This window comes from Sipha flava, unplaced genomic scaffold (genome assembly GCF_003268045.1).
Source record: "Sipha flava isolate LNK unplaced genomic scaffold, YSA_version1 3_pilon_pilon, whole genome shotgun sequence".
Classification (NCBI taxonomy): Eukaryota; Metazoa; Arthropoda; class Insecta; order Hemiptera; family Aphididae; genus Sipha; species Sipha flava.
The window spans coordinates 57907-73713 of NW_020273108.1; the positions used below are offsets into that span (position 1 = coordinate 57907).

At 30.2% G+C, this 15807-nt stretch overlaps 2 protein-coding genes across 2 annotated transcripts in view; one reads left to right on the forward strand and one right to left on the reverse strand.

Moving 5' to 3' along the window:
- Positions 1-741: 741 nt before the first annotated feature.
- LOC112688715 lies at positions 742-8230 on the reverse strand. The gene is made up of 8 exons (XM_025562048.1): positions 7913-8230; positions 7096-7191; positions 6499-6824; positions 5412-5530; positions 4568-4744; positions 1990-2131; positions 1616-1838; positions 742-972 (listed from the first exon to the last, which is right to left on the reverse strand). Exons 2-7 carry the CDS (start codon positions 7164-7166, stop codon positions 1726-1728), a joined length of 948 nt encoding a protein of 315 aa, XP_025417833.1. The 5' UTR covers positions 7167-7191; positions 7913-8230; the 3' UTR covers positions 742-972; positions 1616-1725.
- Positions 8231-12909: 4679 nt separating this feature from the next.
- Positions 12910-15807, forward strand: part of LOC112688683 (mediator of RNA polymerase II transcription subunit 12-like) — a 62707-nt gene continuing 59809 nt past the window's right edge. The window contains exon 1 of the mRNA XM_025562002.1: positions 12910-14067. Within this exon, the coding sequence (XP_025417787.1) occupies positions 13470-14067 (598 nt within the window). The 5' untranslated portion in view covers positions 12910-13469. The remainder of the gene's footprint in view (positions 14068-15807) is intronic.

Genomic DNA, 15807 nt, shown 5'->3' on the forward strand with positions numbered 1-15807 from the left:
TATTTCATATTGAGATTCAATTCGTTGATGTCCACATTTTTTGCTGCTAAAATTGCTCTTTTTGTCAGCCATTCATAATTTGTGTATTGTCTGTGTATATTGGGAAAAAACTGGACAGTGAGAGTATCTTGCGAATCAATGATTGTGCTGAAATCGGTCGGTAATTGTATGCATTCCGTTTCATCTGTAGTAACTTTCCCATCATCGATATTTAACAATTGTTTTGAGAATCTTCCGCACGCAGCTTTTTTTGATTGAATTATCGTACTCGTTCGTTCTCTTAACATATCTTAATCTTTACATATATGTCGACCATGAATTGTTGACAAAGCTCGTAAATCGTAAAATAACGTTGTCCTGATTGCATCTAATCATCAACTGATATTCATAAGAATCTTTCGAACTAATATTTTTGTTTATTTTGGCACCTGTTGCGGGATCTTGTTGTTTAATATTTATGCAATACCCATCATTTAATACCAAAAATAAAATGAATAGTTTTTAAATATTTTCATTTAATAATTCATTTTCAATTGCGTAGTTAATCGACCGGGTCAAAAATTATTAAATTAAACTACGTTTTATTAAACAATAGTACTTAGGAGTATAAAAAATAGAGGAAAACCTATTCGCAGACCTAAATATATATACAAAATTTCATCAAAATCAGTTAAGCCGTTTTGGAGGAGTATGGTTACAAACACTGTGCACGAGATTTTTATATAAATAGATAGATAAAAATATAGATAACACTTGTATGTTTATTATTTAAAATGAATACAATCATGATATGCATACATAATTGAAATTATGATTAGAGGATACACAAGCATAAACCGAAGCAGAACAATAAAACAAATTAGCATAAAATCTGATTCACTCTACATTTTTTAATTGCTACTATTTTATCTCAAGTAACTCGACGTATTGCTTACATAGAAAATCCACTACTTCAATAAAATATTTAGGAAACTGTAATAAAATAAAAAATAAATAAATAATGTGAAGTTTCTCAAATGAAACTAATATTTTAATGCATTTTTTACGGAATAATAAAATTATACCAGCCAATCCAACAAAATTGTCAAATATTACAACCATAAAAGATAACAAAACACAATAAACCATTATTATCATTTGATTTTAAAGACCCTAGAATATCAAAATTTCCTATTCAATAATAATTATAATTATTATATTATTAAAACTGATCTACACAGAACTTTTTTTCCTTATTTTCATTAAATAAAAATGTAATAACATGTAATTAGGTCTTAAGTTAAGTCCTTAAGAACTATTATTTGCAGAAGGAGTGACCTAAAATTTATTCATAGATAATAATATAGATTATATAATTTATATTTTATAATAATCAGAGATAAAATTAATTACATTTAAATTTTAAACTGTGAACAAGTAAAATATAGATATTGATAGTTACAAACAAGATAAAACTAAATTAAATACAATGATTCTTTATAAAAATATAACACGTGTGCCCCTTGAAACTATTACCTAAGTATTATAATAGTAATTTGTAAAACATCAAAATCATGGATAAAAATTATTCTATCTATTAATATATAATCTATAAAATAATATAATAATAAATTACTTCATAAAAGCCTTTAAAAGTAGCAAGGTTAAAAATATGTCAGTTAATGTCTTCAATATAATATATTATTGTAAATGTATTGTTTAATAGAGCTTAGGAGTTTTAAGAGGTTAAAGTTGAGTGATAAACTTCAGCAAACTCATTTGTGGAGGTAAAAAATCGTCAAAGCGGCTATTACGAACTTGGACGATTTTTTGGTTACGACAGCCACGGTTATTGACACCTAATAAAGAAACGTTATTTACAATGTGTTATTTTACTATTATCTACTTATTAAATAATGATAATTTATAAATTATTGTACACTATGAAAATATGGCTTTCAATGTATTAAAAATGTATAGCAAGTCATTAATAATTAGCATTATATTTACTTGTAGCATCCAATGAATAGTAACGAACAATACTATGCAATAGTATACGATGATAACTCGGTAAAGGTGCTGATGTATAAACTCCTTTTGGTGACAGTGAAAAGTAGCGAACAACTTCAGTTTCCAGATTGTTTATGGCAGTCTGGAGATCAACAACAAATTACAGTTTATAATTAATAAATAGTTACGAAATGTTAATTATAATACAACATCTAAACACATTTCAGCAAATTAGGTATTTATTTATTATTATAACTGACTGTTGATTATTAAATGTGCTAAACTTATACAGGTTGCATATTAAGTATTACATTTTAATAATTACATTATTAATATACATTATTAATTACATAATTACATTTTAATACAGTCAATGGGAATTAGATGATTTGGCGACACGTCTATTCGATGACGCTCGTTTCGGTATGTGATCATTTCAGCAATGGAAGGAGATATAATTTTTATTTGTCTATATCAGTGGTCCTCAACCTTTTTTTGTTTACGGCACACCATTATACATCACAAGTTTACGCGGCACACTCATGCACTTGACAACAACAACAATTTTGGCTAATAGCTAAGATATCCAGTTGGGTTAAAATCGTACAGTTTACCTACATATGTATCTGCACAATTAATTGACATTTAACTGTCATAGTTTCATCAGTCGGTACTTTCAAATATCAGACATTTTTCACGGCACACCTAGTCGATCCCGCGGCACACTGGTTGAGAACCACTGGTCTATATTATACTGTATGACGTACCTATTACAAATGTGTATTATTATTATGGCTCTTAGCTTAATACATGAATAATTATTTACATGTACACTTGGTCCGTTTAAATTATAAAATGTATAAGTACTCGTGTATTTAAGATCCAATATTTTGTTTAATATGTTCTTTGTCTTATTATTTTTGTTCTTTATAATTAATTATTTATGATTTGAGTAAGAAAAAATTCTTTGAAAATAATTTTAAATTATTGTATTTGTAGAATTTAAGAAATTATTGATATTATTTTGTAATTTACATTTAAAGGAAAATCAAATACCAAAATATTTTCATAGTTATATTTTGTGTGAATAATTTTGTAACAATTAAAAATGTCTAGGCTTTAACCCAAATTTACTATAATGAACATCGAAGTATAAATTATATTAAATATAATACAAATTATTATTGTTATTATTATATAATAAATGTTTTATATTATATAGATTATCTACAAGGATACGCGTGTATTATTTTAATAACATCCACTTTAAAATCGTTTCTATAAAATCACATTCGTTCATGTTTTTAAATACAAGTGATATATAGACCCCTAATTATTATATTATAAAATCAATGGTGTTACTATTTTGTATCACTTTGTGAACTAGTATAAAAATTATCTAGTGAAAATCTAGTCTCTTCTACTATTATTTTTATCATTTTCAACAATCGAAAAATTGGCAAAATTACCTTAAATGTACAAGGTCTACAAAATTTTTTATCCAAAATCTCTTACGATTGTGATGATCGGAGCAATTATTTCTGTCGAAATATGTATATGTTACGCCGAATTTATGAAATCAGCAACGTTGTCGTCAAATACGTGTAATTGGCAATTTGGCTACCAAATTCACGAAATCGGCAAATTTTGATTGCTGATTTCGTGAATTAGGCAGTCTTTTTCTGCCGTTGCACGAATTCAGTAACATATTATTATTATATAATTACAAATAGTGTTTTATGGCAGTAATTGAAAATTTCCTCCTTCCTTTAAAAGTTGGTGATAATGTACTGGTGTCAATCCCGTCTGTGGATCGAGGGCGAGGTGATGCAGCCAACCTTCTTGCAGTTATCATAGAAGAAAAAGATGGCAAATTTCGTATCAGGACAAAAGAAGGGATTTTAAACATACGGAGGGAGCGGAACAGTTTAGCATCCACAAACTACCGTTACCTGACGACTGCAGACATTAAACAAAATGAATATTTATTACGAAAACTTGTTAGATTGGGGTCAGTTGGGATCGGATAAGGCTATTGATTGGCTATATATTGACGTTGTACTTGTTGTATGAATTGCACATATAAAAAAAAATAATATGATGTGTAATTCGGCGTGTCACCCAGGCCATACTTGCCAAAATATTTAAATAAAATATAATTTTTTTTTATTTACTTTTTTTTTACACATTAAAATGTATTCATTATTTTATTATATTTCCACCTTTTATACATTTATTTAAATTAAATTATGCTTTATAATCTTTTAAGAAGGGTCTTGCCGATTTCATGCAATCGGCACTATTGTATACTTTCAGTAACCGATTTCACGTATTCGGCGACAACATTACATATACACACATAAAAATAAAAATACACACATTAAGATAAAATCATTAAAATCTTCGTTTCACTCGGAATTTAAAATTGCATTAACAAAAAATAATAAAAACCAGTAATTTAAAATGTATTCAAACCAATTATTAGTAATTAATTATAATTGCCATTTATTTTTAAAGCCAGTATTTTTTAATATAATACTAATAACCCTAGTATTTTTATAAAATAGCTACGACTTACAAAAGGTAAACTTTTCTGTTTGAAAAGTGATTTTTGGGATGTAGTTAAATTTTTAAATGCCACATCAGGACGAACGCTTCGTTTTGATTTTTTGTTATTTTTCATTTCTGCAGCAGAACGTTTATTGCTTTTTTGTAGAATAATTTCATCATTTCCTTCAATAAATGAATCTTTCAACTATTAACAATATATAATAAAAATTACAATAATGATATATTATACACAATATTTTAAATATAAATTATGATATTTTATTCATTTTTATAGCTTATCTAGATTTTTAAGTTTTCAAGTAACATTTCATTCTGATTCTTTACAAGCTAAAAACAAAAATATTATTTGTACCATAAATTTTAAATGTATTAAAATGTTTATAGTATAAACATTTCATAGTATAAAATTATCAACTTATTGCTAAATGATTTATTCAGAAAATTTAAATTTAGTTATTCTACATTTTTTGTAAAGAACATATTTAATAAATGAATAATTAGAACAAGCACATAAATATGATGAATTAATTGCAACAAACCAAAGAACAATAATATTTATCAAAAATTATAAGTGTTTATTGGATTGAATATATTATGGCATATATACTATGGCATATAAGTACAATAAATTTGTCCACAAGAAACTTTTTTGAAGTTAGACCGAAAATTGAATATATAATAATAAAAATGTTTATTGCATTTTATTTATTTTATGTTGATAATGATAGTACTATATCATCAATAATAGTTTGATATAAATACTAATTTAAGTCTATTGAAATTAAAATTTTCAATGATTTTTGTTATTAAAATTAAAATTGCTTTAGACAAAAAAAAAATATTATGCATACATCAGGTTGGATACATAGCTTCTTGATTACTTTAGTAAATCCATTTTTGTTATCATTGTAGAATATTTCATCTTCCGGATGTTGTTGTTGGTCATTACTCAGAGATAAGAGAAAATGATCTAAAAAAAAAAAAAGGAATTAATAAATAATATGATCACATAATGTATAGCAATGATAAATTATATAGAATTATTAAAGTGTATTATATTTAATAATAATAATAATAATAATGATAATAATAATAATAACAAAAATGAAATTTTATATCAAAACAAGATTTAGCAAAGGTAATAATAATAATATTATCATAAAAGGTGGAATGTTAATTTATTTTGATGAATTGATTAAATTATTATCATGTTTTATTTTTTATGATGTGATATTTATAAAATAAAGTTTGTTTGAAAATATTATAATATTTTTAGTAGTCAAAACTAACATTTGAAAGAAAATATTAGACTAGTTTGAAAAAACTTAGTTGTTATTTCTATGGATGTTATGAAATACTTTTCGAGTAGCTCTACATAATGGAATATCTAAAAAAAAAATAGAAAAAATAAATATTAACTAGTAAATTATGAATTCTGATAAAATTGGATTTCAAAAAAACTGATAGATAAATTAAAATAATAGTGTAGAATTATTTTCAAATGAAAATAAATTTAATTATGTATACATTTTATTCATTATTTAAGATTGCTTATTATTTTTATTTTATAATTAAATAGTTTAACAATATGATAGCTGATTAAAGACAAATTTATTTGTTTTAAAATATTGTTTAATAATAAATTGTTTTTTTTATAAAAATAAAAGCAGTTATTTTTATATTTACTCAATATCAATAAAATTAAAAATAATTATATATTTAGAAAATTGAAATGTAATTTAGTTCTAATAATTTACATCAATAAAAATTGGAATACATTTATCAATGTTAAAACGACAAGTAAATGTACATATTTAAATTAATAGCTATTCATGGTATACCTACAGTTATCATCCTAGAATTATACAATTTATACTTACAATACATTGTATACTTTACAATTGGTAAATGTAAAAGCATATACAAGTATATGTTTACCATTTTGTGCTCGATTAGCTTTTCTACGCCCCATCTGAGAAACATTTTTTTTCTTAAATGTCAATGGTTTAGTATCAACATTTATGTTGTTATGATTTGATTCCATGGAGTATCTTAATTCAGGGTAGAGACTACTGTTTGGTACAGAAGAAAGAGAAGAATCAGGTTCATTATTAGATATATAAATTGGCTCATTCCCAGGTTCACTTGATAAATCACTAAATTCACTTGATTCATTTTCAGGTGAATAATTAATTTCTACCTCTCCCTGGAGAAATTCATCAGCATCAAAATCATCATGAACAAAAATTGTAGTTTCAATTTCACTAGAAAAAAAAAATTAACTGTTAAATAACATGTACTTCTATAATATAATTAAAAATATATTTATACATAAAATATATATAATTTTAGATAATTATAGCTAAACATTGAAATATATTAAATACAAATAAATTTAAAAATTTTAGAAACTATTTTAATTGATTTTTAGTATAAAGTCTTTTTAGTGTTACAAAAAAGTAATGATGTTTGAAAAAATAACTAATATATATATAGATATGTGTACTACAAGAACATTGATACTTAGCTACTTACAGTGGTTCATCAACTTCAATTGGAAGTATTTCATCACTACAAATACTAGCTGGTTTTTTAGTTATACCCATTTTAATGAGTGTGGTGGAAGTAATTCTGAAATAAAAATATTTAACATAAATATGAAATAACAAGTTTAATAATCATGAGTATATTTATTATTACAAAATTGTATATAATTGTACTGACGAGTGATGACATGAAATATAGTACATAGATAAAAAGAATGAAGATTATACTTTGTAATCTTGTAGGGGCCTTTCAGAAGGGCCATATTTCAGGGGTGATTCGGAAGGCAATAGCCCTCCCTGAAACATTTAAGGGGCAGCAATATTATTACAGTGATTCTAAATAAAATAAAATCGATTTTTTTGCATTCTCAATGGAAAATTATTTTTGAATAAATAAAATTATATAAAAATATGGTATAGTATAAAATCATTTATATTATTTAGTAGCATACAAAATATAAATGGGGATGGGACATTAAGACCGAAAGGAACTAAATTATTTAAGGGTATCACCATCAGTATTATAAAAGACAATTTTCTATAACTTTAGTTATATAATTATAACTCAGTTCTTATTTTGGATTAGATATTAATTATAAATATTGTGTTATAGAGTACTGAAATGGGGAAAATTAATTGCGAGCTGCTTTTTGTTGAATAGTTGGAGATACTTATTTTCGGTTTTACACTTCAGGGAAGATGGGCAGCAAAATGTTGTTGCCCTTGGGCGGAGAAATCTTAAGTATGGCCCTGGCTTTCCGACTAGTTTTTTAAATAAATAAACAACTGTTAACTTAGATACTTACTAGTTCCTGTATATATAGATGGGAGAAAATTCTATGCAGAAGTAATGTCCAGAATTACGTTACGTTTTATACACACAGCAAGTAAAAATTACAATATTACAATTAATCACTACAACAAACTAAATGCAATATCCACTATTGTACAATAAAGGTGAACACAAGGGTAAAGCTCAATCAATTTACATTAATTGTGAAAAAAATTAAAAATATGTATATCGCGTTTGCGCAAAGGCAACACCAATCCGAATGGGACTATCAAATGACTGGACGAGTGGTGTGATGGTCAGTGTTATTGGTTTGTTAGTTCACAACTGTTATTATCTCTTATCACCAACGTATATGTTTTTTATTTGATAATATCATGGACATTGTCTATAGATTGGAGAGAAAGACTGTATCATTATAATCAGGTCAGGGTAAAATGTTAGTGAAAAATATTTCTGCAACAACGTAATCAAGTTTTTAAGGTGCTACGGACAATATTTATTTCATCAAAATCAGTAAAAAGAATTTATGAAATGTATAGATTACGTATATTTATACATAAATATAACAACAACATAAAATAATAAACGCTTATGTCATCAAATGCTCCATTTCAAAATTGAAACAACTAAAAACATTTATTCGTGAAAATTATTTTAAAAATTTTAAAATTGTATAAACGCTTGAAATAACGTTGAAAACTTGAGGTAAAAGGATGAATTTCAGATTTAATAAATGTTTTGATAAACATTCGATCCGGGTTAAGTTTTTTATCAAAATATACCTATATTCTGCCAATTGTACTCACCTGCCTAATCGGATCGGATAAGACTCATAAAAACATATTTGAATTCGTCATGAAGTTGATTTAAAAACGATTTTTTTACTTTTTTGAATTATTATTTTTATACCTTTAAAAAATTGATTTTAAAATTTTAAATAATAATAAATTTATCTGTTTATTTTATATTATATTATACTTAAATGGAACTGGGCTAAATATTGTCATAATTCAAAAGCCTATAAATAAACTCTCAAAGATAAGACATTGGTAATTTTGTAAATGAAAATGAACATTTTAGAAATCGGCAGTAGTAGTCCATTCGAGTTTGGTTTATGGTATAGCTAAAATATAAAGAAGTTACTATTTTATTATATTTTTAATATATTATAAAATAAGCAATTCTGTGATATCTATTATTGGAAAACTGGTTTTGCCATCGCGTCGATGCATTGGTGATTAGCAGCACGAGATTAATGTGGCCCGGTATGGCATACTGGAAGAGGGTATAGAACAGGATAATTGCACACACTAGTGATCATTTATTTCGCACACACTCTCATGACGTTCAGGCACGCGTGTAACAAATTGCCTATATTCAACCCCTTAAAAACTAACCGGATCGAATCCCCTTAATTTATTACTAATAATTATTTCTCATTAATTGTGATAATTTTATGTTCTTCGTGTACAATACTGCTAGTTTTGATATAGCGAACTTTTACAAATAATTTATCACTTTTTAATAATCATAAATTTTATTTTATTTTTCATATTATTACCTAAACAATAATTTTGTCGAATGGAAAAATAATTTAAAGAGTGAACGTATTCCTTGTAAGTTTTGATTGATTGCGGTATCGTGTTTGTTCGACAGGGTGAGAGTTCAATGTTACCCATTTATGGTTTTCAACACCACAATCGGTGGAAAAATACTAGCGACATGTGTGGAAGACATTTTTTTTAATATAAAACAACAATATTAAATCAGTGTCATTATTTCCGGTCGTCGCTGTTGATGATAGGAAAGTAATATATAAAGACAATAAGACAATAAAGAGCTTAAATTGGAAATATCCCAGGTAACACTCACGATTAAAGATGAAATAGAATTCAAAAAATAAGTTGGTATGTTGGATGATTGCACCTCTATAACCTAACTTATTTATAAAACAATTTTTACAAGTTTAAAATTTTTTTTTCATTGCTCGTACAATTTAAAAATATTATTTTGCAAATTATTATAGATTAAAGTTATATTATAATACATTAATATAAATAGATTAAACGTGTAGAACAGAAACGAAATATTAATATAAGTATAAATTATATTTTAACATAGTTAACAACATTAGAATCACCAAGATACTGTAATTTTATACATTATTATCAGGGCTAGGATTTGTATGCAACAGCATGTTTTTTTTGCGACTTCTGATTATTGATTTTGTCAGTAATGTTCATGAATCACCTCATGATGAGATAAATAGTAGTGTTTTTATTTTGCATGTTTTTGCATATTTTGGGTAAAATGCATATTATTGCATATTTCGATTATTAGAATGCGAAAAATTAATGTTTTATAGTATATTTCATAATTATTATTTATAATTTCATATTTAATTCTAGATCAGCTGATTAAAGTATAAAACTTGATTTTTTTGTCAAACATTAATTTTATTTTAAATTATTTTATTTCTCAATTATATTATATTATGATATATGATATAATCTGATGTATTTCAATAAATACATTTTTTTTTTTTTGTAATAATATTTTTGTGTTTATCTTATAAAAATTTATATGCATATTTATGCATATTTTACAATTTTTTATTGCATACAAATCCTAGCCCTGATTATCACTATAGAATATAAATTTATATGTTTTGCTATAGGTTATAATAGATTATTTAATATCATTATATTTTGCATCATTTAATTAAATTTTAGTCTTGATTAACAATATTATAGAACGGATATTGTACTATCTCAAAATGTGAAATTTCATAAGAAAAAAAATGGAAAAGTAGTTAGTTAGGAGAGACGAGAATCATTGACTACTGATTATAAACGGTGTATTAAATATAAATAATATAATATATTGTGATACCTATATGTATATATATATATATATATATATATATATATATGCGCTAAATAATAGCTACATTTGATCAATACTTATCAGGGTAAAAATGTTTGTCGAAATCAAAGAAAACGTACTCGCGTGGCACACTCCTTTTGTTCTTTCGTTGTGCGTGAGTGTGAACCAGGCCATTTGCGCCTCCATCACGCCAATCTATCTTCTTCGGGCTTTCCGTCACGTTGATCCCGTTTCATACGCGTGGGATCATCGACCACGTATCTGCATGTGTCCTTCGAGTATCACTGTCCGGTGCATATTCCTGATTTGTTTGCTTTGGGTCACGGCCCTCCACCGTCTGGCCAGTTCGAGTCTTCAGCATTCACCATCAATGGCACCACTTCGATTGGTTCCTGTAATCGTCATCCGTTCCAGCAGGGTCAAGTCACGTTTGTTTTATTTTATTTTTTTATTATTGTATGGTTATTTTATTTGTATTTGTTAATTTATAAAATATAATAATGTTATAGTGATTAAGCAACGAGTATCCTTACTACTAACCTTACATTTAGATATTTTATTATTTATTTTTTGCAAGTATGTTAATATATGTCAAACAGTTTTTATTTAATTCATATTGTTTTTAATAACACCAGGTTACTTATATATATAGTATATACTTCATCCTTATTTTTTTCTGGTTTTCATTCCTTACACAGTTCACTTTCCTACCTTCTCTCCTAGCTAAAACTAACGATAATACGATTGGCGAAACACGCCGAATACATGTATGTATTTGTTTTTATGATTCTAGTCGACAAATTTACTTAAATAGAAAATAATTAAATTATTTAAAATAAGTTTCTTCTGCTGACGTTAAGTATCTATTGTAACTGTTTCAAAAAAAAATTCAGGTAAACGCTTAAGATTAAAAAATTAAAAATTAAATTTAAATTTACACGTAAGGTAAATAATAGCACCTTTTTCTCAATACTTTTGCTATTTATATTTATTATTTGTCATCATTGATACTTTATTGATATACTAAATACATATTTAACAGAAATTAATAATTATATAAGTTTCATATTCGTTTTCATAATATATCAATTTATAAAAAATGTAAAAATGTCGAAGATATATTACAGTAAAAATATGTCTAATATCAATCTAAAATTGACCTTACAAGAAATTATCAGGTAAGTGTAGAATGTAGATCTTTAAATAGTAAACCGGAATGAATATAATATCGAGTTAAATTTAATATTAAACTTTGCGTGTGCTAGTTTGCCTTACGCACATGTTGGTGACCATAAAAATATACTTTACACATTTTTAATCTATCTATAATAGTAAGTAACATAAATGTAGTTCCTTCCTCATGAAATAAAATTAATTAGTTACAGTAACGATTTTTATTCCTTTATTTTTATTATTTTGGAAATCGTACAGTTCAGTAAAAGTATATTAACAATAGCAATAATAATAATAATGTAATTTGTCTTTTCTTTTATTAAATTAAACAACAATATTTTGTCAAAGTTGAGATTATGACAAAAAAAAAAAAAATAAATAAAAATAAAAAAAAAGAAAAAAGAAAAAAAATAAGTATATAAAAAAACAATTAACATTCGTTAGTTCTACAGTTATATTTTATTTTGTATTCGATGGAGGTCTTAAGTTGATAAGCGAAGTATTAATAACTTATTTTCTTGAGTTTGCGGATTATTTAAGCATCCCCACAGTGACTATAAAGATAATGTGGATGTCAGCGGTAATAACCGTGATCGAATCTTTAACGCTGTACCGAGTAATGCTATTGAGAACATACACCCCTCTCACCAGGTCACTGTTTGGAGGGGTGGGTTTTTTTACTTTTTCTGTTGTCGTCACTGTAGCGTGGATGCGCGAGTGGAGGTATCGATTGTCGACGATGACGGTCAGACGGTCAGGCGCGCGCGCGGCGTTCCATGAAATGCGGCGGTGGCGATGTTGGTGTATAGTTGAACCAGCGGTTTTAGGGCGGCGTGGGGTGGGCCGGGCCATGGGTACCCGGTGACGGAGCGAGTACGTTGCCGCTAGACACCACCAGTCGCGCTCTAAGGGCGTTTAAGGGCTAATAGCTTTTGACTGTCGTCTTGGCACGCTGTCGACGTGTGTCGATTGCCACCGACAGTCGCCGAACACTTCCGCTGACGGACGACTCACCGACCGGTACCGAACTTGGTCGACGTCATTCGCGCCGCGCCCCCGTTGCCGCGCGTCAACGTTCGTTCAGGGTGTGTTTGAGCGTGTGTATGATCTTTCGTTCGGGGTGTCGCGCGCTCACCGTTCGCGTACTCGACACTCGACCGCCGTCGACCGTATAACGATAATGGTAACGAGTATTAGCGACATACAATTTTACTTATTGTAATTATACCGTTGTTGTACCAGTTCTACGGGCAGTGTTGCTTTGTTTCAAGTAATTTGTGTACACACGTTATTCTCGCGTTTTTCCGATTTGATGCGACACCGCCGCCGCGATTTAGTGTGTCACATTTCATCTCTACGATCTACTAACTACGAACAAAGACGAAGACGAATAAGATGGCACTGAGGTTCCACCCCATGGACGCACCGGGGCGATAATAATCGTCACACATCGCAGTAGCAGTTGTCGCCGCCGTAGTTGGACGTGACGAACATTCCACTGTACCGCAAACATGTTCAACTTTGCCAGTAAGATGATCAATAGCTTGATGGCAGCGGGTGACGACATGGTCACTGGGGCTGATCCACAACAGCAACAGCAGCAAAACGCAATCCATCGGCCGCCGCTGCAGCAACCACATCAACAGCAGTACCATCAGCAGCAAGATTACGGAAGTAGCGGTCGACCTGCAGGAGGACCCTCCACTACACTACGGCAGTACGGTATGAATCAGCCACAACAACAGCGATCACTCGTTGGTGGGTATTCGCAGCAACAACAACAGCCACAGCAAGTGCAACCACAAAGACCGCCACAACAACAACAGCCGATGAGTAGTAGACTGCAGCAACAGCAGCAGTCACAGCCGTCCTTCTACCGACAGCAGCCTTCGTACAGCATTGGTGCTAATGGTGGTAGACCATTGTCTCAGTCTCCTCAACAACAGCAACAACAACCACAACAACAGCAGCAGCATCAATTACAACAACAGCAACAACTACAACAACAGCAACAACAGCTTCAGCAGCAGCAACAACAGCAGCGACAAAGATCACAACAACAGCAACCACGTCCCGGCGTTGGTCGCATGCCGGTTGCTACATCAGCAGGTAAGCACGAACTTTATTGTATGGGGGTGTATTGCGTCATTATTATTATTATTGTTATTATACTGTTTGTGGCGACGGCGATTACACTCGTAGTAAAAATTAGCAACCATATATGTATAATATATTATTTGGCTATTAATTCAATGGGAGTATATATATATATATATAGTATACGAGTAGGGTGCGGCGGGGTGGGGCCATGTTGGTAGACACGTCTTCGTCGCCACCACGTCTAACACCGTGGCTGTTGGCGTATATGTCGTGTGTGGTGTGGGCGGTGGCAGGTGAGGAGTAGCTTATGTGGAATGTGCCGGTACCGCGAATCGTTGCTACCGCGTTGTCTGTCTATTTTACGCGTGTAATAATAAAATTCCCTGCGCCGGTTTTCGATCACCATATTTTCATCGACGAGTCAACATTTTTAAACTATTCTATTTACACCACTGTTTAGCGACAAACACGAGCTTAAGCATCTCACCTTTGGCTATCACCGAAATCTAATTTCTCCGCGATTTATTTAGTAACGTTGCCAGAATCGTCAAACGAAATGGTTTATTAAAATAAATTCTATCAAAATTTTATTTTTGTCATCCTCCGTTTTTTTTTTTTTTTTAAATATATACGCAAACAAGTAAATTCACCCTCCGACTCCATCCGAGTATACGACTGAACGGTATGTACGAATACGTTTTTGGGGGTACATCGACAGAGCCTTTAAACACGTAAATCGGGTATAGGACGTGTTCAGCGATCGCAATGCAAAGTCAGTTCCACGGGGAGCATGGCGGCGCAACACGTTGCCTGGCGGCGGCGCGACGGTTACCGTCTACGCCGCCGATCGAATGAATGAACGGGTGCGATCTACCGAAACACGTTTCGCCGTTCGGAAGTTCGTACGTTACGCGCGATCACATATCAACGTATATTATACGATTTTTCACGGCGCAAGCGCTCGTTCATACGTGTTCGCGACGGCGGCGACGTGGCTGCAGCGGTGGCAGGCGGTGAAAAACACTTCTACACCGTCGACGTTAAGCTCCGTTGTACCGTACTGCGGTGCGATCTCAATGTGCATCGCTGTACCGCACGATGTACACGATGTTCGCGTGTATGATGTCTCGCACACGGTTTTCCGCCGCATTACCACCAAGAATAGAGTTAATAAATGCCACGTGAACTGCGCGCGGCCACAATCACTACTGTCATATTATTATTATTATTATTACCATGATAACAGAACCGCAGTGCGCTTTAGGTCATAATTACCGCTATGTTAATTATTCGATTAAAACGCGCGTTCCGGGAGAACAGAATAGTAATTATCGACATGGTTAGTTTACCTTCGGTACTTACAGCACCATCTTAGCACCACTGGCGCCGTCGCCATCGATGTGGACCACCAAAGTCGAAGTAAACGTTTAGACAAGCTCGTTTTTGGTGTGTTGTGGTATCATCACCAGCGACAACAGCAGTCATGTGTTGCCGTTGTGTCTCAAACCCGTTGTATTTGTTCGATGTAATGATGATAATATCATATATAGGTACAGTATTATTGTACCAGCGGAATGCTGTTTACGCAGTCATTTAACCGGCCATGAACGAGGATGAGTCTTACGTCGGACGTGATCATAATAGGTTAGGTGGAATGGATTATTATTACCGTTATTATTGTTTAGACGACGAGTGCACAGCTCCGCGACGTGTTTATTTAATATTTTATTGTAGCAAATGGAATGGCGT

Bases quoted from the DNA above. Each gene is read 5' to 3' on its own strand.
- LOC112688715 (XM_025562048.1), bottom strand. From the start codon at position 7,166: ATGGGTATAACTAAAAAACCAGCTAGTATTTGTAGTGATGAAATACTT. The intron at 6,825-7,095 runs GTAAGTAGCTAA...TTTTTTTTCTAG, and splicing joins ATTGAAGTTGATGAACCACT to TGAAATTGAAACTACAATTT. The intron at 4,745-5,411 runs GTATGCATAATA...TATTGTTAATAG, and splicing joins AGCTATGTATCCAACCTGAT to TTGAAAGATTCATTTATTGA.